Raw genomic sequence first — 27,271 nt, 5'->3', positions numbered from 1 at the left:
AAAAACAAGTGGAGGATTTATGTGGAAGACTGAGAATGAGGGGGTACCCTCAACATATTCTTGAGGAAGCCAAACAGAGAGCTGAGTTGGTCTCTCGTGTTGACCTGCTCAAACCAAAAGTCAAAATGAAAAATAAAAAACAAAATCATGACCTATTCATATTTGCATTTAATAATACCCTTATGAATTCAGCCGTTAGACGAGCAATATACCAAAACTGGTACATACTCCAACATGACAACAAGTTAAAAGATTCCACCAAAAGCAAACCAATAATCACTTACAAAAGAAATAAAACAATCCATGATTATTTAGGATAAAAAAAGTGAGCCAAAGAAAAATTGGTTATCTGCATCCATTCCTGTAGGAAATTATTTGTGTGGTAATTGTCCATTTTGTCCTTTAAACAGCAAATCAAAAGAGATAAAATTGGGAGGTGAAACAATTAATATCAAACAATTCCTTACGTGCCGATCCAATTTCGTGGTATATATACTATATTTTGTGAGTGTGGCTTATTGTATATAGGCAAAACTATTTGCCCCCTATACCACCACATTCGCGAACATGTTAAATCTATAACTAGTGGTATAGGAGCCACGAGATTAATCAACCATTTAAGGACTGTTCACACTGGCAATCCGAAAGCATTGCGTTTTGCAGCCCTTGAAAGAGTTAATCAGCCCAGAAGGGGAGGTAATAGACACTGTCAGCTTCTCATTAGGGAAGCAAAGTGGATAGCTAAAGTACATGCCACAGGCCCGATCGGGTTAAATGACAGGTCGGAAGTTGTTCTGTAAATGTAAAAAAGCTTGTTATATTTATTGCTATCGTACCTACCCCAGTTACATCTGATTCACATGTATGTTTTAGAGTTGTTTTTAACTTACCTTATGCTTTGTTACCTTGTTTCCCCTTTGTTTAGTTTGTTTACACCCCTCACCATGGTAACAGGCTTCAGGTGTTATATAACACCTAGCACACGGAATCTCGCGTGAACACTGTCCGTTTGCCCAACCCCCCACGCCAATCCTCTCTCCCACACTGCTTTTGTTACCTGCTCCAACGCTGAATAAAGCCTGAAGATTTTGCAAGCTTCTACTGGGTGAGTGCTCCGATTTATTCTTCTACACACATCATTGCCTATGTTCTATATCTGCTCGTGTAGCACCACCCATAGCTTTACATCAGGAGTCCAGGACATTACAGCTGCAGTAGTGGGCATTTGCACAAAGGGACTCCAGCGGTGCCAAGGCTCCTTTTTCCTCCCACATTGCACATAATAATTTAATAGTTCGGACAATTACACACACAGCGATACCAAATCTATGTTTTTTTTGTTTTGTTTGTACAGTGCTTTATTTAAAAATGGGGGGAAAAGGGGGGGTGATTTGAATTTTTATGAGGGGAGGGATTTTTAAAATATTTTTAAAAAAAATGTTTTTACTTCTTTTTATACAGATTGTTTGGCTCCCACTAGGGGCCTATCATAATCCATCATCAGATGGCTTACATAGATAAATGTGATGCCCGAGGTCTTACCTGCTCCTCAGCATCTTCCCTGGATCTATGAAATTTGTGCTCGATTGCTAAGGGCTGCCTAAGTTAGTTTGTAGAAATCACAGAGCCAGGGAAGATGCTGAGGAGCAGGTAAGACCTCGGGCTTCCCTAGCAACCCATAGCTCAATCGCGGGGGGAGGGGGGGGGGGTATGGGACCACTAGACACCAGGGAATAGTGGCATTTAGTGTTTAAATTCCATGATCTGTATGGATCGCAGTATTTAACCAGTTAAATGACGGACCTCAGCGTGATCGCCGAAGTCCGTCATTACCGGCAGATGACCTGTGGGCCCCCATCATGTACGCCCTACCGCGACCCATGACGTACATGTATGTCATGGGTTGGGAAGGGGTTAAGTTAGTCAAAGTGAGGAATACTATAAGGACTTTAAATAAGCGTTAATAACAACTAATATGGTCAGTACAAGTGCATATAACGTACAAATGAGGAAATATTGTGTGCTGTTTGTTGGCAGGGTGAGCCTGGAGATCGTGGAGAAAAAGGGGACCTTGGGCAAAAAGGACTCAGAGGACTCGAGGTAATGCAGGCAATATGGAGTATATACACTGCTCAAAAAAATAAAGGGAACACTTAAACAACACAATGTAACTCCAAGTCAATCGCACTTTGGTGAAATCACACTGTCCATTAACAAAGCAACACTGATTGACAATCAATTTCACATGCTGTTGTGCGCATGGAACAGAAAACTGGTAGAAATTATAGGCAATTAGCAAGACACCCCCAATAAAGGAGTGGTCCTGCAGGTGGAGACCACAGACCACTTCTCAGTTCCCATGCTTCCTAGCTGATGTTTTGGTCACTTTTGAATTATGGCGGTGCTTTCACTCTAGTGGTAGCATGAGATGGAGTCTACAACCCACACAAGTGGCTCATGTAGTGCAGCTCATCCAGGATGGCACATCAATGCGAGCTGTGGCAAGAAGGTTTGCTGTGTCTGTCAGCATAGTGCCCAGAGCATGGAGGAGCTACCAGGAGACAGGCCAGTACATGAGGAAACATGGAGGAGGCTGTAGGAGAGCAACAACCAAGTAGCAGGACCACTACATTCGCTTTTGTGCAAGGAGGAGCAGGAGGAGCACTGCTAGAGCCCTGTCCACTCAAATTATCAGAAACAGACTCCATGAGGGTGGTATGAGGGCCCGACATCCACAAGGAGGGTTGTGCTTACAGCCCAACACCGTGCAGGACATTTGGCATTTGCCAGAGAACACCAAGATTGGCAAATTTGCCATTGGCACCCTGTGCTCTTCACAGATGAAAGCAGGTTCACACTGAGCACATGTGACTGACGTGACAGAATCTGGAGACGCGGTGGAGAACGTTCTGCTGCCTGCAACATCCTCCAGCATGACCGGTTTGGTGGTGAGTCAGTAATGGTGTGGGGGGGCATTTCTTTGGGGGGCCACACAGCCCTTGTTAGACCATATGCTGGTGCAGTTGGCCCTGGGTTCCTCCTAATGCAAGACAATGCTAGACCACATGTGGCTGGAGTGTGTCAGCAGTTCCTGCAAGAGAAAGGCAATTATGCTATTTACCCATTCCCCAGTCCTGAATCCGATTGAGCACATCTGGGACATCATGTCTCGATCCATCCATCAATGCCACGTTTTACCACAGACTGTCCAGGAGTTGGCTGATGCTTTAGTCCAGGTCTGGGAGGAAATCCCTCAAGAGACCATCTGTCACCTCATCAGGAGCATGCCCAGGCATTGTAAGGAGGTCATACGGGCACTTGGAGGCCACACACACTACTGAGCATCATTTTGACTTGTTTTAATGACATTACATCAAAGTTGGATTAGCCTGTAGTGTGGTTTTCCAGTATGATTTTTAGTTTAACTCAATATTCCGACCTCCATGGGTTGATAAATTTGATTTCCATTGATAATCTTTTTTGTGATTTTGTTGCCAGCACATTCAACTATGTAAAGACGAAAGTATTTCATACGATTAGTTAAAGGGGTATTCCAGGCAAAAACTTTTTTATATATATCAATTGGCTCCGGAAAGTTTAACAGATTTGTAAATTACTTCTATTAAAAAAATCTTAATCCTTCCAATAGTTATTAGCTTCTGAAGTTGATTTGCTATTTTCTGTCTAACTGCTTTCTGATGACTCACATCCCGGGAGCTGTCCAGCTCCTATGGGGATATTCTCCCATCATGCAAGGGATATTCTCCCATCACGCACAGCTCCCATGACGTGACCTCATCATTGAGCAGTTAGACAGAAAACTTCAGAAGTTAATAACTATTGGAAGGATTAAAATTTTTTAATAGAAGTAATTTACAAATCTGTTTAACTTTCCGGAGCCAGTTGATATATAAAAAAAAGTTTTTGCCTGGAATACCCCTTTAATTCATTCAGATCTAGGATGTGTTATCTTAGTGTTCCCTTTATTTTCTTGAGCAGTGTATTTATACTTGCATTAGCAGTTACTCCGTTTATTATACTGTTCACAACTTTAGATTTAAATGTATATAACAAACATGTATAAGAAACATACTTTTTTCATTTTGTTAGTGGATATGCAATAATGGAATACACCTCTAAAATTTCTAAACATATGTTCTATAGGGTGACAATGGCAGAGATAGTTATGGAGCATCAGGTAAACAAGGACATAAGGTAAGATTGCGATATTGATGATATAAAAGCAAAAACAAAGCAAAAATCCTAGAATTTTTGTCTATGATTTCTAGTAACTTATTTTATTTAGTTTTTTTGCCATAGTTACAGTATGCAATTTGTAGTCATGCTTAGTCAAAATTGTGGCATATCGGCATCTCCCCCCCCCCCCCCCCAAAAAAAAATGACATATGTATTAAATATTATTTTGCCACCCTGCATGAATTAAATACTGTGATCCCCTATATGGAATAGATACTATGCCCCCCGTTTGGATTTTACATTGTGGCCCCCTATATGGATTAGATACTGTGATCCCCTATATGGATTAGACACTGTAACCCCTATTTGTATTAGATACTGTACCCCCCCATATGAATTAGATATTGTCACACTATGGGTTTGATACTGTGCCCCCCTAAAGGAATTAGATACTGTAATGGTATGATACTACACCCCCATGAATTAAATACTATGGCCCCTTAAATAGATGAAATAATGTCATGGCATGACACTGCCCCAGATACCGTGGCCCCCGATATGGATAAGACACTGACAGGGTCCCCTGTATGGATTAGATCCTGATTGTGCCCCCACATGCTGAGTCCTGAAGCATTAGGGATAATATGTGACAAATCTTTAATATAATAAATAAACATACTTTTTTGTCAGTGTGTCTTCACCTTTTTGAACTTATAGCAGCAGCTCCCTCCTCTTGAATGCTCCAGAGACTAGAGGCCCAGCCCATGCTCAATACGCTCCTCCTCAATAAGCCGTAGAGACACAGATGCAATCATGCCAGAAAATGACAGATATAAGTGATGTGACGTCAGTGCCAGGGGGTAGCTGGAAAGTACTTGGCCCCCCAACCCCCCCCCCCCCCTGTGCCAGGGTCTAACTGGGACCAAAATTAGGTCTGGGCATTTTAGACTAAGCAGCCCCTTTTTTTGGTGGGGGTCAAACTCGGTTCAAGTGGCTCTCGGCTCTCCAGCTGTTGCAAAGCTAAAACTACCATCATGCCTGGAGAGCCACAGATCGGGGTACAATCGTGACTCCAGCTCTGATAGGACAGTCAGGAGAATACTCAAGGATATTAATGACCTGATCTTCTTCATTTTGTCTGGGCACCAGAACTTCTTCCAGCTACATCTTCTCTTCAGAGTCTGACACCCGCACATCATTGGTTCCTTACTTTGTTAGCAGATCCTCTATATAAAGACAATAATCATTATGCCCTTGCCAGATACTGTGCACCCTGAATACAACCCTGCCACACACTGTACCCCCTGAATATTATACTGCCACACACTGTACAACCTGAATATAATACTGTCATCCACTTTACCCCCTGAATATAATACTGCCACACACTGTACCCCTGAATATAATACTGCCATCCACTGTACCCCCTGAATATAATACTGCCACACACTCTATCCCCTTAATATAATACTATCACACACTGTGCCCCCTGAATATAATACTGCCACACACTGTACCCCCTGAATATAATACTGCCACACACTGTACCCCTGAAGAGAATACTGCCATCCACTGTACCCCTTAAGATAATACTACTACACACTGTACCCCCTGAATAAAATACTGCCACACACCGTACCCTCTAACTATAATACTTCCACACACTGTACCCCCTGAATATAATACTACCACACACTGTACCCCCTGAATATAATACTGCCACACACTGTAACCTCTGAGTATAACACTGCGACACACTGGCAATGTACTTTGTGAATATAACCTGCAACACACTGTGCCTGTAAGGCTAGGTTCAGACTACGGAATCTCCAGGCAGAAAATTTCCGCCCGGAGATTCCGAGTGCGGCCAGCACTGACTGAATCAGTCGGGGCTAGGACCGCACGGACACTGCAGTCTCCAATAGACTGCAATGTGTTCCACGCGGATTTCCGCCTGAAGAAAGAGCAACGCCATTCTTCAGGCGGAAAATTCCAAGCGGATTTTCCATTCACAAATTCCGCTTCACAAATTCCGAAGTGTGAATTTGTGAACAGAAACCCATTCACTACACTATGCATTTTAGCAAGTGGAATTTTCGCCTTCAATTTCAAAGCGGAATTGCAGGCGGAAATTCCATAGTCTGAACCTAGCCTAATAATAATACTGACACACACTGTTTCTTCTCAGTTCAGCTAAATCCCAATCACAACCCCCCTGTCTTCCTCCTCCAGACCCCCCTGTCCTCCTCCTCCAAACCCCTCTGTCCTCCTCATCCAGACCCCTCTGTCCTTCTCCTACAGACCCCTCTATCCTTCTCCTCCAGACCACTCTGTCCTATTCCTCCAGACCCCTCTGTCCTCATCCTCTAGACAACTCTGTCCTTCTCCTCCAGACTCTTCTGTCCTTCTCCTCCAGACTCCCCTGTCCTCCTCCTCCAGACCCCTCTGTCCTTCTCCTCCAGACCCCTCTGTCCTTCTAATCCAGACCCCTCTGTCCTTCTCCTACAGACCCCTCTGTCCTTCTCCTCCAGACCCCCTGTCCTCTTCCTCCAGACCCCTCTGTCCTTCTCCTCCAGACCCCTTTGTCCTTCTCCTCCAGACCCCCCTGTCCTCCTCCTCCAGACCCCTCTGTCCTTCTCCTCCAGACCCATCTGTATTTCTCCTCCAGACCCCAGAATTTCTGCTGTGTGTACAGTGCAGCAGAATCCCATTGAAAATAATGAGACTCTGCAGCAGCGGAATATCCGAGTGGAATACTCCTGGGACATTACACCGTGTGAACATACCCTAAGTCCTCTCCATGCTCGGCTGCCCCCCTACCTAGACCCTTAAGTCTTCTCCACACTCCTCTGTCCCCCTCTACGAGACCAAAAATGTGTGTGTATATATGATAGATGTTTGTGTGATAGATGGGTGTATGTATGATAGATGTGTGTTACATACATACATTACATACACACATTATACAAACAAGCACTGTACCCAGAGAAAGCAAGGGGTCGGTACCACTTATCTATACAAACACTAAAGGCAATCTGGGGTCAATGGAAATGTGGACAGGTGAAAAGCCAGGGGTGCAGATCACAACATAAATATGTTTTAACTTTCTGCCACAGTTGATAAAAAAAATGTTTTCCAGTGGAGCACCCCTTTAAAGGAGATATCCGTTACAAAAAATAGGGGATAAGTAGCTGATCGCGGGGGGGGGGGGTCCATGCGCTGGGGCCCCCGTGATCACAGGGAGGGCCAAAAAGACCCGAGTACAGCAATTGGGAATCATTGGCACTCCCATAGGAATGAATGGAGGGTGGTCCGTCTACCAGTAGACGTGATGCGCACCCCTGTTAGAGCACTGGAGTCCCGCCCGTATATTGTGGGGGGCTCCAGCGGTTGGACCCTCTATGCTGTGCTGCTTATCCCCTACCCTGTGGATTTCTTCTTTAAGATAATGGTACATTTTCGTTGATACTTGCATTAAATTTTAGTGTTGGCATCATAAAGTTGACATGTTTTTACTTTTTGAAGACATTAGAGGGCTTCCAATTTTAGCAGCAATTTTCAAATTTTTCACGAAAATGTCAATATCTGAATTTTACAGGAACCAGTTTAGTTTTAAAGTGAATTTGAGGGTCTTTATGTTAGAAATTCACCATAATGGACCCCATTATGAAAACTGCAGCCCTCAAAGTATTCAAAATGACATTCAGAAAGTTTGTCAACCATTGAATTGTTTCACAGAAATAGCAGCAAAGTGGAGGAGAAAATTCTTAATCTCAATTTTTTACACTAACATGTTATTATAGCCCTATTTTTTCTATTTTTACAAGGGGTAAAAGGTGAAAAAAGCCCCCAAAAATGTGTAACCTAATTTATCTCGAGTAAGGAAATACCTGATATGTGGATATGTGGATGTAAAGTGCTCTTTGGGTGCTGAAGAGGGCTCAGAAGGGAAAGAGCAACAATGGGCTTTTGGAGAGTGAATTTTGCTGAAATGTTTTTTGGGGAGCATGTCGCATTTAGGAAGCCCCCATGATGCCAGAACAGCAAAAAAAAAAAAAAAAAAAAAAAAACACATGACACACAATTTAAGAAACTACACCTCTTAAGGAATGTAACAAGGAGAACAGTGAGCATTAACACCCCACAGGTAATTGACAAACTATCGTTAAAGTAAGACGTGACAGTGAAAAATTTGATTTTTTTTACCAAAATGCTGGTGTTACCCCATACTTTTCATTTTCACAAGGAGTAATAGGAGAAAAAGACCCCCAAAATGTGTAACACATTTTATCTGAGTATGGAAATACCCCATATGTGAATGTAAAGTGCACTACAGGCCTCAGAAGAGAAGAAGCGCCATTGGGCTTTTGGAGAGAGAATCTGGTTGGAATGGAAGTCGGGGGCCATGTGCGTTTACAAAGCCTCCATTCTACCAGAAAAGTGGACCCCCCCCACATGTGACACCTTTTCAGAAACTACACCCCTCACAGAATGTAATAAGGGGTGCAGTGAGCATTTACACCCCATTGGCGTTTGACAGAACTTTGGAACATTGGGCTGTGCAAATGAAAAATAAAATTTTTCATTTTCACGGACCACTGTTCAAAAAATCTGTCAGACACCTGTGGGGTGTAAGTGCTCACTGCACCCCTTATTACATTCCATGAGGGGTGTAGTTTTCCAAAATGGGGTTGGATGTGGGGGGGGGGTTCATTGTTCTGGCAGCATGGGGACTTTGTAAATGCACATGGCCTGTATAGCCCTGTAGTGCCTGTAATGACTGTTCAAGCATGTATGCTTCTGCATGCTAATTTGACAGTTTGCCAATGGGAGGGGCATGGAAAACACAATTGGGATTTACCCTGATAGGTAAATTTAGGTAAATAAAAGATGTTAATAAAACATTTACTCTTGTCCATAGGGCCAACAAGGACGGCAAGGAGATATTGGTGTTAAGGTACTTTTTGCATGCTTATTGCCTTTCTAATTGTTGTACATAATATATTAGACTAAGGGGCCAAACTGTGTAGTTGAGGGAAATGTTCAAGGCTCCAAAGCCGTATTTGCTTATCCTTTCAAGACTCTGATATTTCGGTGCTAGAGTGATCTAGGAATCTAATAAGAGGTATGTATGGATTTTTCACCAGTTTTCCCCTTTGCAGGCTTCATCTCTAATTGCCAGTTCTATTTGAGTTGACCTCTTCTGCACCTTCTCCTTCCCTCTGTCCCACTAGACTTTCGGGGGGCAGCAAGTAAGCAGATCCCTTAGTGAGATGCTAATCAGGCTGGTAGGAAGAGGGAAGAGGAAATAGGGCTCCCAAATGGAGGAGGAAGTTTTATGTAATAATATATATTACTACATTTTCCATACTCACTTGTGCTAAATATTGTACTTGTATAATTTTGGTAACATATTTCCAGGGAGAACAAGGAAACCCTGGTATAGAAGGAGATCCTGGACCAAAAGGTCAAAAAGGAAACATTGTAAGTATAAACTCTTTAATATTGCATAGTGTGTTACACATAACTGTATTAAATGTGGCAATTAAATATAAAAAATTATTACACATTAATCACTTAAGGGCGAAGCCCATTTTGACCTTAAAGACCAGATAATTTTTTGAAAATATGACCACTGTCACTTTATGCATTAAAGGGGTACTCCGGCACTAAGACATCAACTGTCACGCCCCCTCCATAGGCTTGCATTGATCGCTAGTAATCAGACCTGGAGCCAGCACGCTCCGGGGGCTGATTCTAACGGGGTGCGGCGGGACCCCCTCGATCAGGCATCTTATCCCCTATCCTTTGGATATGGAATAAGATGTCTTAGTGCTGGAGTACCCCTTTAATAACTTGGGGATGCTTTTACTTATAAGTTTGATTCCAAGATAGTTTTTTCGTGACATATTCTACTGTATGTCAGAGGTAAATTTTTGTCGATACTTGCATAATTTTATGCTGAAAAATTCCAAAACTTTAGGAAAATTTTGAAAATGTTGCATTTTTCTAACTTTGAAACTCTCTGCTTGCAAGGAAAATTGACTTTTTACTTTTTGAGGACATTAGAGGACTTCAAAGTATAACAGGAAACTTTCAATTTTTGAAGAAAATTTCAAAATCTTAATTTTTCAGGTACCAGTTCAGATTCTAAGTATATTTGAGGGTCTTTATGTTAGAAATCCCCCATAATTGACCCCATTATGAAAACTGCACCACTCAAAGGATTCAAATGCCACATTTAGAAAGCCCCCATGGTGCCAGGACAGCAAAAAAAAAAAAAAAAAAACACATGGCACACTATTTGGGAATCTACACTCCTCAAGGAACATAACAAGGGGTACATTGAGCTGTTACACCCCACAGGTGTTTGACGAGTTTTCGCTAAAGTTGGACATGAAAATGTAATAGTATATAGTGCAGTACTTTGATGCGCCTGAAGAGTGGGTGCCGATTGGGGGGGGGGGCAGCTGCAGGGGGCGGGGCAAGCTGCAGGGGGTCCTGCATGTGCCTTGGCAACCAACCAGCTGTCTATGACAACCGATGTCTCCTTACTGTCACAGCATGTTTACATGCTTTGACAGTTTATCTACAGGATGTGCCGGCTCGTCCTAATGCAGGAAGTACCCACAAAATTACGACGAGCCGGCTAGTCCTGCGTCGGCAAGAGGTTAATGTAAGAAATCCCAATTCTCCTTTTAGCAAACATGGCATATGGTATGTATTTGTATAACGAATGAAAGTTTTAATTCTCTAGAGTATTATTGTAAGAGGTGCTTGCAAAATTTAAGTATGGTCATCTTCTTTCCAAAAACTGAGCCACTTGTTCATAGGATGTCTGATATTGCAGCCTAAAGGGAACCTGTCATCAGTTGGTGCGGGCATCGCAATTCTGAGACACTATGAATTACATTGATGTGCTGCAGCATTTCAGTGTAATCATCGTTTAAAATTGCCATAAGGACCTGGGTAACTAGTCCCCTGGATGAGTCCCGGCCTATGTTCTGTGCCCGACCGCTCTGAGGGATGTGTCTCACCCTATGCACTTCTAGGGAGAGACACGTCACTCAAGCAGATCGGGTGGGCACCAGCTGCCAAGGACTAGTTACCTTGTTGCTGGCGGCATTTTAAAACTATTATTACACTGGCATGCCAGAGCATCTCCGAGCTGTTCCTAGTCTGCTGGAATTGTGAATTGTGGAATGGTAGCAGTTCTTTTTTTGCCTGTGGTTTGGGTTGTCTAATACTGATGACAGGTTCTGAAGCACAATAACAGAAACATCCCATAGACAGGCTTTTAAAATAGCTTAAAAACCTATTACTGACTTAAAAAAAGTTTACCTCATCTGATAGCTCTTTCAAAGACCTTTCCAACGATACCTCATTTGTCAAATTTGGCCCAGCCATTCTCTTGTAATTGCCACCTGTAGCAGTAAGCAGCCATGTCATAAAGACTACATTTCCCATGACTCCCTGCGCCAGCTTCCTGTTAGCTGCTGCTCTCTCCCCCTCCTCTCCCCCCCCCCCCAGGAAATTATAATAAATTATAATAAAGTGACGCCCACAGCTCCTTCCCTTGTGGTTATCTCCTCCCATCCTCCCAGCTCATCAGCCCTCTCCATGTGCCCACTAGCCCACTGATCCACCCATCCATGTGCCCACTAGCCCACTGATCCATGTGCCCACTAGCGCAGTGTTTCCCAACCAGGTTGCCTACAGCTGTTGCAAAACTGCAACTCCCAGCATGCCCGGAGCTGTCCGGGCATGCTGGGAGTTGTAGTTTCGTAACAGCTGGAGGCACCCTGGTTGGGAAACATTGCACTAGCGGTGTCACAAGAATGCCGCAGCACTACGCAAATAGCGTAGGGCTACCGTAGGCAGTGATAGGAGCCTAGCGTTAGCCCTACGCTACTTGCGTAGTACTGCGCATGCGCAGAATAAATTAACTTTGGGGGAGTATCCGACTCCGGGCGGGGAGGCGGGCACAGCCTGCAGTGACTCATGGGAGCGATGAGTCACCGGGCGAAGATGGCGGCGGATCAAGAAGAAATACAGGTCGAGCGTCATCAAAAGACCCAGCTTCCGGCCGGAGAGAAAAGCGAGGAGAAGACCGGGAAGAAGACCATATGGAAAACGTGAGTATATTAGAATGTAATATAACTTTGCCTCATGCTCCAATTCCCCCTTAAAAGGCTAGCTCCGGAGTACTCCTTTAATTGATCTACATTTTTTTTTATATATAACTGTTTATTTCATTTTTGCAAGAAAAATAAAAGACATAACTTTTCTTCCACAGATGTTTGCAGAACAAGGAGAAATAGGAGATCCAGGTTCACCAGGACAACAAGGCAGGAGGGTAAGACGACTAATATAACACTTGGTCAAGACATTTGCTAAAGCATTATACTATATTCATGTCAGTATTATTCTTTCAGTTATCATTTTAAGCATTTTCTTTTAATAATTGAGACATTCTTTCAATTGTTTATTATTAAACCAAGAGCCAAGCCGTATAAATAATCCCCACATTGCTAATAGAGTGCCAACAAAACAATACATTAGTTGGTTGAGGTACCATATATACTGGACCTGCCATTTTGAAACATGCCATGGCATCTCGTTGTGAATATATACTGTTTGTTTGACACAGACAAAGCTGATAAAGGAGCACTTTGTAGTTTTGACAGTGTATAATGTCCAGCTAACACATCACCATTATTTCCCCTCCAGGGACCGAAAGGAATGTCAAGCCAAACTGATCGATCTGTATGTACTTTTTAAGTTAATTTATTGTCTAAAGTCAATGCTCTGTGCATGTTATCTATCATAGGCATGTACAAGGTTTTCCAGATGTCTGATGATACTTACCTCTTACCTGTACACTGAATATTGGGCCTCATTTACTAAGCTGAAACCCACCAGTTTTTGTCTGGTTATTTTGGCAAAGAGTGTCTGAGACATGTCTGTGCCAGTCTGTGCCAGTGTGCGCCTGGAAAATCCAACAAACCCGACATTGCACTGTGAAAAGCCAAAAAGGGGGCGTGGTCTGTCACAAAAGAGGCGTGATCTGTCCGAAAAGGGCGTGGTTTCACAACCCGACCGATTTTCTATTGAATTCACAGAAAATCCTGTGGGTAAATGGCTGGAAATATCGACCTAGAAAAAGCTGGTAAGAAAATGTTCTGGACTTTTCCTAATAGGAAATAGAGAGGAATCCTACAAGTCTGAAACAACTTTTCCCACTAGTAAAAACCCGAAACTTTTAGTAAATGAGGCCCAATGTGTTTTTCTGTGCATCCAAGCAATACAGGGCACCTTTGTTGCAGTTTCTCTAGTAATTGAGTTTATAGCTTTACTGACATATTATCAGTAACTAGTAGTTGTATTTGGTATTGGATCCATATTCATTTAGGGTAAAGTTCAATACTTTTACATATATATTAACCAAATGCTTGCCCCATAATTAGACTTACTCTTTATGTTATACAGCCATGTGAATTAATTGACTACATCAGGAAGACGTGTCGTAAGTATGCTCCTATTTCTTTAAATACCTTATATTATTGCTGTTTCATATTGCTTTTAACACATACATTTTAGTGTTTTGTTTTTTATGCTTTAGATGGTCTCCACTTAAAGGGTACCTCTCATCAAAAAAAAACTTTTGATATATTATAGATTAATGTATGCAGAATAACTTTACAATTGCATGTTATTAAAAAATATGCTTCTTTCTATTTAATTTTCCACTTTGAAGAAATGACCACTAGGGGTCTCCCTACCAGTCCTGGCAGCAAGCATTTCAGACTCATGCTGGAGTCCTAAACACTACGAGCTGCCAGTCTGCTTTGTTCACAAAGGAGAACACTCAGAGCTGCCAGCCTGCTTTGTTCACAGCCTGTTTGGCTGTGAACAAAGCAGGCTGGCAGCTCTGAGTGTTTAGGACTCCAGCAGGAGTCAGAAATGCTTGCTGACAGGACTGATCGGGAAAAATACAATAGAAAGAAGCATATTTTTCATTAACATGCTATTGGAAAGTTATTCAACATTCATTAATCTAAAATATATCAAAAGTTTATTTGATGAGAGGTACCCTTTAAGGTGGATCATAGAGTGTAAGAGTAAATACTTTCACAGACAATAGCTTAGTGAATAGATATAGTTTATGTAAGCAGTAAAGCTGAGTAACAAAAATCAAAGAAGTAAACAGGAATAAAACAACAAGATATACTGTACTTAGCTATGCAACCACAATCCCACAACAATACAGTAATCTAGGGGAGGGTGTCTTTTCATATTGTCAACACCCAGAGGCAAAAATAGCTTCAGATCTGCAATTACATAAAATACAGTTATGTTTTACAGAGAATGCCTATACTTACATGCACTGACTTTTTATAAAACCATAGAAGCCTAGAATGTATCGTCAGATGAGAACCATTGGCCCATCTAGTTTGTCCAATATTCTGAATACTATCAATAGTCCCTGACCCTATCTTATATTAAGGATAGCATTTAAAAGTTTTTTTTTTTATCATATTCCCTCTGTCACGTCTTTCTTCCAAGCTATACATATTAAAGGGGTACTTCGGTGGAAAACTTAAAAATTAACTTTAAATCAACTGGTGCCAAAAAGTTAAACAGATTTGATGACTTCAGAAATGACTTCTATTAAAAAATCTTAATCCTTCCAGTACTTATTAGCTTCTGAATACTACAGAGGAAATTATTTTCTTTTTGGAAAACCAAGCTCTCTGCTGACATCATGAGCACAGTGCTCTCTGCTGACATCTCTGTCCATTTTAGGAACTGTCCAGAGTAGGAAAAATCCCCAAAGCAAACATATGCTCCTCTGGACAGTTCCTAAAATGGACAGAGATGTCAGCAGAGAGCCCTGTGCTTGTGATGTCAGCAGAGAGCTCTGTATTCCAAAAAGAAAAGAATTTGCTCCGTAGTATTCAGCAGCTAATAAGTACTCGAAGGGTTAAGATTTTTTTTTTTAATAGAAGTAATTTACAAATCTGTTTAACTTTCTGGCACCAATTGATTTAAAAAAAATAAAATAAAAGTTTTCCACCGGAGTACCCCTGTACCCCTTTAAGTTCTTTTAGCCTTTTCTGATAAGTTCTATCCTGAAATCTATGTAAAACCCCGTTAGCATCCTGCCCCCCCCCCTCCCTTAGGTGAGTGCGAGCAGTAAAGCAAACAATGTTCCCACCATCTACCAAACACTATAATAAAACTAAAGCGTGAATCACATTGAAACTATGAACAGAATTAGCCTAATCCTTCCATGGACATTCTTCCTCTGGTAAAATTTTTCGTCTTTGCATCTGCCCATGTTATAGCCTCTTAAGAATTCGCACCGCAGTACAACAAAATGCAACATGTGAACACAGCCATACAAACACAGCCCAGTTAATGAAGTGTCAGCATATTCCTATATTGCACACCACAACTATAAAACTAGTTCATTAGGTCATAAACTATACAGAACAATTATCTACAAAGAAGTCTCATCATTAATTACTTAAGAGGCCCCTCGAGATGACAAAAATGCTCTTTTATCTTTTACAGCTTAAAGGGGTTGAGTTAGAATCACTATAGGTCATTCCCAGTCATGTTCTGTATCTTTAGCACGAAATAGACATTAGCTTAAAATACTGGCACATCACCTACCTCACCCCTACCTTCCAGCCCCTCCTTGGCTAATGTACAGGGATCTTTGTAACAATCAAAGAGGGGCTGGGAGGTGAGGGTAAGTGTGAGTAAGTGTGTCAGCCATAGACCCCGCAGCAGTTCGGCTCCACCTTCTTGACACTTAGCTGAGAAATAAAAAGATCATTTTATAAGTTTGGCAAAAACCATCAGCTCCAGGAAAGGTACAGTTTGCTTTATACCCTAACAACTATCCATCTGTGTTTTACAGTTCTTAGCAAGTATAGCTGTATGATTCCCTTTCATAAAAACATTCTGCAGTGGAAACTAGTTCATAGAAAGCTTTATACTATCAGGATAATCCTGTGAACATAGGCTTAGTAACTATACAAGAAGAGAATAACTGTAGTCTAAATTAAAATGTTTCTATTTTTCCGTAACACTAATACTGTAAATGTCTTCCCTTTCAGCTTGTTGTCAAGGTAAGATTTTGATGGCCCGTTCTATCTATCTATCTATCTATCTAAAAAGGAAGGGGGTTGCAGTGCTCAGATATGCAAAGTAGGTATCAACTTCATATCAACTGATGCCAGAAAGTTAAACAGATTTGTAAATGACTTCTATTTGAAAATCGTAATCCTTCCAGTATTTATCAGCAAGCTGTATGCTCCAGGAAGTTCTTTTCTTTTTGAATTTATTTTCTGCCTGACCACAGTGCTCTCTGCCAGGAACTGTCGAGAGCAGGATAGGTTTGCTATGGGGATTTGCTCCTACTCTGGACAGTTCCTGACATGGACAGAGGTGTCAGCAGAGAGCACTGTGGGCAGACAGAAAAAACAACTCAACTTCCTGTGGAGCATACAGCAGCTGATAAGTACTGGAAGGATTAATTTACAAATCTGTTTAACCTGTTAAGGACATAGGACGTTCTCTAACGTCCTCACTACCTGGGCTTTAATGCCCAAGGACGTTAGAGAACGTCCTGTTGTATTTCCGGTCTCTGCCGCTCGCCGGGCAGAGATCGGAACTGGATGCCTGCTGAAATCCTTCAGCAGGCATCCAGGGCAAACGCCGAGGGGGGCCATGTAGGCCCCCCATGTCGGCGATCGCCGCAAATCGCAAGGGAAATCGCCCTTGCGATCTGCGGCGATACCGGGCTGATCGGGTCTCTGGGACCCGACCGCCCGGTAATTTCGCATGATCCCGGCTGTCACAGACAGCCAGGACCATGCTGAAGTATCGGAGCGAGGTGGCAAGCCTGCCACCTCCTCCGATCCCCTGCGATCTGTCGGAAAGTCCGGAGAGGACGGGAGGAAGACCGGAGGACGCGGCGGGGGACGGGGGAGTGCTGGGGACCGGCCCCGGTACTTACCTCGTCCCTGAAGACCCGGATCCCGGCGAGGAAGATGGCGGCGGCGGCGACAGGTGAGTATATCTTCAGCCGCGGTCGGGCCCTTTACAGCAATGCACGTCGCCGTAAAGCGACATGCATTGCTGTATTGGGACCCTGTAAACTACAACTCCCAGCATGCCCAGACAGCCCTTGGCACTACATATACACATACCTCTACACAGCCCTCCTCCCCTCCCCAATAAAAATGAAAAACGTCCGGTACGCCACTGTTTGCAAAATGGAGCCTCCAGCTGTTGCAAAACAACAACTCCCAGTATTGCTGGACAGCCGTTGACTGTCCAAGCATGCTGGGAGTTTTGCAACAGCTGGAGGCACCCTGTTTGGGAATCACTGGCGTAGAATACCCCTATGTCCACCCCTATGCAATCCCTAATTCAGGCCTCAAATGCGAATGGCGCTCTCACTTTGGAGCCCTGTCGTATTTCAAGGCAACAGTTTAGGGCCACATATGGGGTATCGCCGTACTCGGGAGAAATTGTGTTACAAATTTTGGGGGGATTTTTCTCCTTTAACCCCTTATGAAAAGGTGAAGTTGGGGTCTACAACAGCGTGTTAGTGTAAAAAAATAAATTTTTTACACTAACACGCTGGTGTTGCCCTTTACTTTTCATTTTGACAAAAGGTAAAAGGGAAAAACGCCCCCCAAAATTTGTAATGCAATTTCTCCCGAGTACGGAGATACCCCATATGTGGGCGCAAAGTGCTCTGGGGGCGCACAACAAGGCCCAGAAGGGAGAGTGCACCATGTACATTTGAGGTGATTTGCACAGGGGTGGCTGATTGTTACAGCGGTTTTGACAAACGCAAAAAAAAAAAAAAAACACATGTGACCCCATTTCGGAAACTACACCCCTCACGGAATATAATGAGGGGTGCAGTGAGAATTTACACCCCACTGGTGTCTGACAGATCTTTGGAAGAGTGGGCTGTGCAAATTAAAAATTTTGTACAGCCCACTGTTCCAAAGTTCTGACAGACACCAGTGGGGGGTAAATGCTCACTGTACACCTTGTTACGTTCCTCAAGGGGTCTAGTTTCCAAAATGGTATGCCATGTGGGGGTTATTTTGCTGTCCTGGCACCATAGGGGCTTCCTAAATGCGACATGCCCCCCAAGCAAAATTTGCTCTCCAAAAGCCAAATATGACTCCTTCTCTTCTGAGCATTGTAGTTCGCCCGTAGTGCACTTCAGGTCCACTTATGGGGTACCTTCATACTCAGAAGAGATGGGGTTACAAATTTTGGGGGGTATTTTCTGCTATTAATCCTTGCAAAAATGTGAAATTTGGGGGGAAACACACATTTTAGTGAAAAATTTTTTTTTTTTTTTTACATATGCAAAAGTCGTGAAACCCCTGTAGGGTATTAAGGCTCACTTTATTCCTTGTTACGTTCCTCAAGGGGTCTAGTTTCCAAAATGGTATGCCATGTGAGGGTTTTTTGCTGTTGTGGCACCATAAGGGCTTCCTAAATGCAACATGCCCCCCAAAAACCATTTCAGAAAAACGTACTCTTCATAATTCCCTTGTCGCTCCTTCGCTTCTGAGCCCTCTACTGCGCCCGCCGATCACTTTACATAGACATATGAGGTATGTGCTTACTCGAGAGAAATTGGGCTACAAATATAAGTATAAATTTTCTCTTTTTACCCCTTGTAAAAATTCAAAAATTGGGTCTACAAGAACATGCGAGTGTAAAAAATGAAGATGGTGAATTTTCTCCTTCACTTTGCTGCTATTCCTGTGAAACACCTTAAGGGTTAAAACGCTGACTGAATGTCATTTTGAATACTTTGGGGGGTGCAGTTTTTATAATGGGGTCATTTGTGGGGTATTTCTAATATGAAGACCCTTCAAATCCACTTCAAACCTGAATTGGTCCCTGAAAAATAGTGAGTTTGAAAATTTTGTGAAAAATTGGAAAATTGCTGCTGAACTTTGAAGCCCTCTGGTGTCTTCCAAAAGTAAAAACTCATTAATTTTATGATGCAAACATAAAGTAGACATATTTTATTTGTGAATAAAAAATTTTTTTATTTGGAATATCCATTTTCCTTACAAGCAGAGAGCTTCAAAGTTCGAAAAATGCAAAATTTTCAATTTTTTCAGCAAATTTTGAAATTTTTCACTATGATACGATGCAAGTATCAACAAAATTTTACCAATAACATAAAGTAGAATATGTCACGAAAAAATAATCTCGGAATCAGAATGATAGGTAAAAGCGTCTTAGAGTTATTAATGTTTAAAGTGACAGTGGTCAGATGTTCAAAAAACGCTCCGGTCCTAAGGTGTAAAATGGCCTGGTCCTTAAGGGGTTAACTCTCTGGAGCCAGTTGAAAGGGAAAAAAAAGTGTTTTCCATTGGAGTATCTGATGAAGCATGTTTTTTTTTTATATCACATGGAAAGCTAGATGGGGAGGGGATGGCACCAGGATGTGCTATAGGAAGACACAAAAATAAGATAGTGGAAGCAGTGTGATGCTTCTTTGACATATACCTCCTATGGAAACATCATTGCATCTTAAGTATTACCTCTTATAGTAATGGCCTCTTCCAGAAAAATGCACAATGCCACTACTAGCATGGCCCAGAAATGGTTGGAGCAACATAACAAAGAGTTAAAAGTATTGATTTGGCCTCCATATTGATCAGGCATCTGTAGGATGGTTTCAATGTTATGACTGATCATTGTGTAGTGAACTTGTTACTTATTTGATATAGAATCTAAAATTTACAGTTAAAGATCACTCCCTTTCAATCCACCGTATCTGTATGTAGCTGCCTTGTGTATGTATGAATACCACATTTTTTGATCCCAGTCTATCATTATTACCTGGCACGTAGGTGGTCAGTGGATCATCGAATTGTTGTATTTTTTCTTTATTAGTTATGAACACATGAAGGCAAACTTCCATCACGTATCACTAACCCATCCATGTTATAACCATTTTTTCCGTCTTAGGACCAACCCCTTGCCCTGTGTATCCAACAGAAATGGTGTTTGCATTGGATATGTCAAAAGATGTAAAACCAGAGACCTATAACAAAATGATAGAAATTGTCACATATATATTGAATAACATTACTATTAGAGGAACTAACTGTCCTGTTGGGGCAAGAGTGGCTGTGATGTCCTACAACCAATACCCCAGGTATCTGGTAAGGTTTTCTGATTTCCAAAGCAAAGAAAAATTACTCAATGCAGTGAAGAACATACCTCTGGAAAGTTCTACTGATGGGCGCAATATTGGAAAAAGCATGAGCTTTGTAGCCAGAAATGTCTTCAAGAGATCCCTGCAAGGAGCCACTGTACGAAAAATAGCAGTGTTCTTCAGCAATGGTCGCACTGATGACCCCGCTTCCATCAGCACCGCCACAATGGAATACAACGCTCTTGGGATCATACCTGCAGTCATAACATTCACTGCAGCACCTGCATTAAAACGGGCTTTTTCGGTAAAAAGGAGTTTTATCATCAGATTTTCCCTTTTGTACATTTTGTTTGACGATATTTTTTATTTAAGTGTGTAGTAAATCGCTGCAATGAATAATAAGGCAATGCCAACATTTTACCTATCTCCCGCAGTCATTACCGAGGGCTTCATGATGAATATTTAGAGCAGTGAAATGTTTAATTTGATAATTAAAGCTTCTCTAAACTTTCTTTCATTTAGGTTGCTGCAGGGATTCCAGTTTTCTACAGCAATGTGACCTGTCCTATTGCATCTACTGACACCTAATTCACTTTATGTACATGTGCTGTTCTCATGCTTTTTTCTGCAGTGAATATACGTTATGTTATAGCATACTACTATGCGCACTTATTGTATACAGATGTTCTTTAGTCAGCTTAGTTTTCTGTAATTTTTTTCCTGCCCATCCTGTCCACCCCATCCTTTACATCAATGTTTCCTTGTGCTGGGACATTCTTCAGTAGGAAGACCTGTAAAAGCAGTATTCACATATATAGAATAGAAAACATTCTAGAATGGTTAAAAAAAAAAAAAAAAAATGTTTCACAGCTTATGGTGGAACAGAATATTGTCTCCAGTGAGCAGAGGGCAACTAGTAGAATTGCAGGTATATGCTACGGGTGCGACTACAGAACAATAGTAAGATTAATATTCGACACTGTGTAGAGGTAAAGTGCAAGATTAGTCAGCAAACATTAATTGTGTTCATGGCAGTATTCTTGGCTTCTCAGATACAGAAATATAGGGGATTTATCAAGCTGTTTGGGTGGCTTTTTTTGTCTTTGTTTGTTGCAAAAGTTTTGCACAGTGTTTTTTGTGCTCACGTTGTGTGACAATCGTAATAGACTAGAAAGCAAATTATTCTAAATGAGTCAACGAATAAGTCAAAAAAATTGCAGTGGTCATGAATTAACTTTTTAAAAAGGTACAAGTATGCAGCGAAAAGTCGCAAAAACCGCCTGTGCTGACTCTAGAAAGTTATAACAGCCAAAGTAACATAATGATAACTTTGGCGGAAAGACGCAAAAAAAAAAAAAATACCCCCGATATTACTTAAAATTTTGCCCATAGTGGCATTAACCCTACTAACTTAGGGATGACCCCATAAATACCTTTGTTAGTTACAATTATATCAATGTGCAGAGAAAAAACTCTTTAGTAGGTTAAGATCCCAAAGTACTGCTGCAATACAGTTCATACAGTGAGTATTTTTTTAAGAACTAAAAAATTGTCTTATTATTTCTTAATAAAGTGTGGGAGGTGGGGCCAAGTTGTTACAGCCTAACATGCCTCCTTGTTTGCCCTCACCATCAGATTCCTTCTGAACTCTCAAATTCAAAAATGTTTTATCAGTTGTACATCTTGGCAAAACATTAACATTTCTAATATACTTCATAATAAAATTTTATTTCCTTTTTGTATAAATTATGGCTAATAAAATCGTGGCCATGTCCAAGCTGAAGCACAGGCATGGACAAAGGGAGAGTGGGCTAGTACTCCCCTGTGCTCTCTTCTGTCTGATAGCACTCCCCTGTGCTCTCTCCTGTCTGATAGCACTCCTCTGTGTTCTCTCCTGTCTGATAGTACTCCTCTGTGCTCTCTCCTGTCTGATAGCACTCCTCTGTGCTCTCTCCTGTCTGATATGACTCCTCTGTGCTCTCTTCTGTCTGATAGCACTCCTCTGTGCTCTCTACTGTCTGATAGGACTTCTTTGTGCTCTCTCCTGCCTGATTGCACTCCTCTGTGCTCTCTCCTGTCTGATAGTATTCCTCTGTGCTCTCTCCTGTCTGATAGTACTCCTCTGTGCTCTCTCCTGTATTATAGTACTCCTCTGTGCTCTCTCCTGCCTGATAGTACTCCTCTGTGCTCTCTCCTGTCTGATAGTACTCCTCTGTGCTCTCTCCTGTCTGATAGTACTCCTCTGTGCTCTCTCCTGTCTGATAGCACTCCTCTGTGCTCTCTCCTGTCTGATAGCACTCCTCTGTGCTCTCTCCTGTCTGATAGGACTCCTTTGAGCTCTCTCCTGTCTGATAGGACTCCTTTGTGCTCTCTCCTGTCCGATAGTATTCCTCTGTGCTCTCTCCTGTCTGATAGTACTCCTCTGTGCTCTCTCCTGTCTGAAAGTACTCCTCTGTGCTCTCTCCTGTCTGAAAGTACTCCTTTGTGCTCTCTCCTGTCTGATAGTACTCCTCTGTGCTCTCTCCTGTCTAATAGTACTCCTCTGTGCTCTCTCCTGTCTGATAGCACTCCTCTGTGCTCTCTCCTGTCTGATAGCACTCCTCTGTGCTCTCACCTGTCTAATAGGACCCCTCTGTGCTCTCTCCTGTCTGATAGGACTCCTTTGTGCTCTCTCCTGCCTGATTGCACTCCACTGTGCTCTCTCCTGTCTGATAGTATTCCTCTGTGCTCTCCCCTGTCTGATAGCACTCCTCTGTGCTCTCTCCTGTCTGAAAGTACTCCTCTGTGCTCTCTCTTGTCTGATAGTACTCCTCTGTGCTCTCTCCTGCCTGATTGCACTCCTCTGTGCTCTCTCCTGTCTGATAGTATTCCTCTGTGCTCTCTCCTGTCTGATAGTACTCCTCTGTGCTCTCTCCTGTCTGAAAGTACTCCTCTGTGCTCTCTCCTGTCTGAAAGTACTCCTTTGTGCTCTCTCCTGTCTGATAGTACTCCTCTGTGCTCTCTCCTGTCTAATAGTACTCCTCTGTGCTCTCTCCTGTCTGATAGCACTCCTCTGTGCTCTCTCCTGTCTGATAGCACTCCTCTGTGCTCTCTCCTGTCTGATAGGACCCCTCTGTGCTCTCTCCTGTCTGATAGGACTCCTTTGTGCTCTCTCCTGCCTGATTGCACTCCACTGTGCTCTCTCCTGTCTGATAGTATTCCTCTGTGCTCTCCCCTGTCTGATAGCACTCCTCTGTGCTCTCTCCTGTCTGAAAGTACTCCTCTGTGCTCTCTCCTGTCTGATAGTACTCCTCTGTGCTCTCTCCTGCCTGATTGCACTCCTCTGTGCTCTCTCCTGTCTGATAGTATTCCTCTGTGCTCTCTCCTGTCTGATATTACTCCTCTGTGCTCTCTCCTGTCTGAAAGTACTCCTCTGTGCTCTCTCCTGTCTGATAGTACTCCTCTGTGCTCTCTCCTGTCTAATAGTACTTCTCTGTGCTCTCTCCTGTCTGATAGCACTCCTCTGTGCTCTCTCCTGTCTGATAGCACTCCTCTGTGCTCTCTCCTGTCTGATAGGACCCCTCTGTGCTCTCTCCTGTCTGATAGAACTCCTTTGTGCTCTCTCCTGCCTGATTGCACTCCACTGTGCTCTCTCCTGTCTGATAGTATTCCTCTGTGCTCTCCCCTGTCTGATAGTACTCCTCTGTGCTCTCTCCTGTCTGAAAGTACTCCTCTGTGCTCTCTCCTGTCTTATAGTACTCCTCTGTGCTCTCTCCTGTCTGATAGCACTCCTCTGTGCTCTCTCCTGTCTGATAGGACTCCTCTGTGCTCCTGTCTGATAGTACTCCTCTGTGCTCTCTCCTGTCTGATAGGACTCCTCTGTGCTCTTTTCTGTATGATAGTACTCCTCTGTGCTCTATCCTGTCTGATAGTACTCTTTTGTGCTCTCTCTTCTGTCTGATAGGACTCCTCTGTGCTCTCTCCTGTCTGATAGTACTCCTCTGTGCTCTCTCCTGTCTGATAGCACTCCTCTGTGCTCTATCCTGTCTGATAGCACTGCTCTGTGCTCTCTCCTGTCTGATAGTACTCCTCTGTGCTCTCTCCTGTATGATAGGACTCCTCTGTGCTCCTGTCTGATAGTACTCCTCTGTGCTCTCTCCTGTCTGATAGGACTCCTCTGTGCTCTTTTCTGTATGATAGTACTCCTCTGTGCTCTCTCCTGTCTGATAGTACTCTTTTGTGCTCTCTCTTCTGTCTGATAGGACTCCTCTGTGCTCTCTCCTGTGTGATAGTACTCCTCTGTGCTCTCTCCTGTCTGATAGCACTCCTCTGTGCTCTATCCTGTATGATAGGACTCCTCTGTGCTCTCTCCTGTCTGATAGTACTCCTTTGTGCTCTCTCCTGTCTGATAGCACTCCTCTGTGCTCTCTCCTGTCTGATAGCACTCCTCTGTGCTCTCTCCTGTCTGATAGCACTCTGCTGTGCTCTCTCCTGTCTGAAAGGACCCCTCTGTGCTCTCTCCTGTCTGATAGGACTCCTTTGTGCTCTCTCCTGCCTGATTGCACTCCACTGTGCTCTCTCCTGTCTGATAGTATTCCTCTGTGCTCTCCCCTGTCTGATAGTACTCCTCTGTGCTCTCTCCTGTCTGAAAGTACTCCTCTGTGCTCTCTCCTGTCTTATAGTACTCCTCTGTGCTCTCTCCTGCCTGATAGTACTCCTCTGTGCTCTCTCCTGTCTGATAGTACTCCTCTGTGCTCTCTCCTGTCTGATAGTACTCCTCTGTGCTCTCTCCTGTCTGATAGCACTCCTCTGTGCTCTCTCCTGTCTGATAGGACTCCTCTGTGCTCCTGTCTGATAGTACTCCTCTGTGCTCTCTCCTGTCTGATAGGACTCCTCTGTGCTCTTTTCTGTATGATAGTACTCCTCTGTGCTCTCTCCTGTCTGATAGTACTCTTTTGTGCTCTCTCTTCTGTCTGATAGGACTCCTCTGTGCTCTCTCCTGTCTGATAGTACTCCTCTGTGCTCTCTCCTGTCTGATAGCACTCCTCTGTGCTCTATCCTGTATGATAGGACTCCTCTGTGCTCTCTCCTGTCTGATAGTACTCCTCTGTGCTCTCTCCTGTCTGCTAGCACTCCTCTGTGCTCTATCCTGTATGATAGTACTCCTCTGTGCTCTCTCCTGTTCTATCAGACACAGAGGAGTGCTAGCCAACCCCCACTTACTGGACTTTGTCCATGCCTGTGCTTCAGCTTGGAATAAGCCATGATGTTATAAGCCATGATTTCTATAAAAAGAAATGAAAATTTTGTATGCAGTATATTAGAAAGGTTAATATTTTGTCAAGATGTACAACATATAAAAAAAAAATTTTAAATGCCAGTGCCCATTTAAATAGTAAAACATAAAAAATACAGGATAAAATTAACATGCCTTTTATTCCACTCAGTGAACCTAGTAAGAACACAACCAACCATGGCAAAATATTTTTCACTGCACAAATAATCTTTTTGTATATATATATATATATATATATATATATATATATATATATCAATACATTATTTGGTAAAGTCTATGTTGTCCCTGAATAGCCCACTCATTTCACAAAAAGCAAGATCCATAAGGCTATGATGATATAAATATAGTCATAGGTCTTGGAAGGAGAATATGAAGAAAATGGGAACACCATCTCCAAAAACTGCTGTAAACACAAACTATAAAGAAATGCATGTAAAGAGCAATGTAAGGACACACTGGTCAAAGCAGACAAAAAAATTGATGCTTGGATCCATTTTCAATAAATAAAAAAAAATAGAGAACTGTTACTATATTGAATATTAATCAGAAACTAATATAAAGGTTTTTTTTTTGTTTTTTTTTTAACAACCTTATGATGTTTCAACAGATTGATGACTCGGGGACATTTCGGCTGGTTGAGATTAGTGCAAATGGGGAATATAAATTACAATTACAAACCTTAATGAAGTGCACCCTTTGTTACGGTAAGAAGTGAGAATTACTTTTTCAGATCACGATTATGTCTATGATGCGTTATTTTTTTGTAATAATTTACCCAATCTATTGTAGCTAAATGTTAAAAGTAAACAGACATAGTCAAACATTTGCTTAGTTTTACTAAGGCTGGGTTCACACCACGTTTTTGAAATACAGTTCCCGTATACGTTTTCTATGTGAAAACCGTATGGAATCGTATTGGAAACCATATGCATTGACTCTCCATTGAAAACCGTATGCCAAAAGATGCATCACGTTGTGTCCGTTTTGCATCCTGTACGGTTTTGTCAGGTTTTTTTCCTGTACCCAAAACCGTAGTCTACCACGGTTTTAGGTCCGGTTGAAAAACTGTATTAAACCGTATAAGTTTTTTTAAAACATGGGAGTCAATGGGAACCGTACAGAACTGTATGTGCATACAGTTCCATCCGGTTTTCACCATACTGTTTTTGACTTTGCACAGTTTTTTTTCTTGGAATTTCAATCAAACAAGTAAAACTTTATTCAGAATGGAGTGAAAAGTTAAAAAAGTATACTTTTTTTTCATAAAAAACGGATGCAACTGGATGTCATTTTTCAAACCGTATACGGTTTTAACTGTATACGGGTTAAAATTTGTACACACGTTTTGATACAGTTTAGTCAGGTTTTGAGGAATCCTCAAAAACCTGATACGGGAACTGTATTGCAAAAACGTGGTGTGAACCCAGCCTAAGACTAGACAGTTTAAGATGAAAATAGGTCTGTCTGGATGCATCACTCAGTGTGTCTTAACATTACAGGTTTAAAGGGGTACTCCGGTGCTTAGACATCTTAACCCCTATCCTTTGGATAAGATGCCTGATCACGGGAGT

At 42.3% G+C, this 27,271-nt stretch overlaps 1 protein-coding gene across 5 annotated transcripts in view; it reads left to right on the top strand.

Moving 5' to 3' along the window:
• Window positions 1–27,271, top strand: part of LOC130273601 (collagen alpha-6(VI) chain-like) — a 199,568-nt gene that overhangs the window by 152,145 nt on the left and 20,152 nt on the right. For 4 of the 5 annotated variants that reach the window (XM_056520678.1, XM_056520675.1, XM_056520679.1 and 1 more), the window contains 10 exons: window positions 2,038–2,100; window positions 4,165–4,215; window positions 9,119–9,154; window positions 9,619–9,681; window positions 12,494–12,553; window positions 12,928–12,963; window positions 13,687–13,723; window positions 16,326–16,337; window positions 20,233–20,726; window positions 26,308–26,404. In XM_056520678.1, coding sequence (XP_056376653.1) covers window positions 2,038–2,100; window positions 4,165–4,215; window positions 9,119–9,154; window positions 9,619–9,681; window positions 12,494–12,553; window positions 12,928–12,963; window positions 13,687–13,723; window positions 16,326–16,337; window positions 20,233–20,726; window positions 26,308–26,404 — 949 coding nt within the window. The remainder of the gene's footprint in view (window positions 1–2,037; window positions 2,101–4,164; window positions 4,216–9,118; window positions 9,155–9,618; window positions 9,682–12,493; window positions 12,554–12,927; window positions 12,964–13,686; window positions 13,724–16,325; window positions 16,338–20,232; window positions 20,727–26,307; window positions 26,405–27,271) is intronic. The other variant, XM_056520677.1, reaches the window with a different exon arrangement.

Source organism: Hyla sarda, chromosome 5 (genome assembly GCF_029499605.1).
Source record: "Hyla sarda isolate aHylSar1 chromosome 5, aHylSar1.hap1, whole genome shotgun sequence".
In the NCBI taxonomy this organism is placed as follows: Eukaryota; Metazoa; Chordata; class Amphibia; order Anura; family Hylidae; genus Hyla; species Hyla sarda.
The sequence above is the reverse complement of the archived record's forward strand: the minus strand, read 5'-3'. Positions and strand labels throughout refer to the sequence as shown.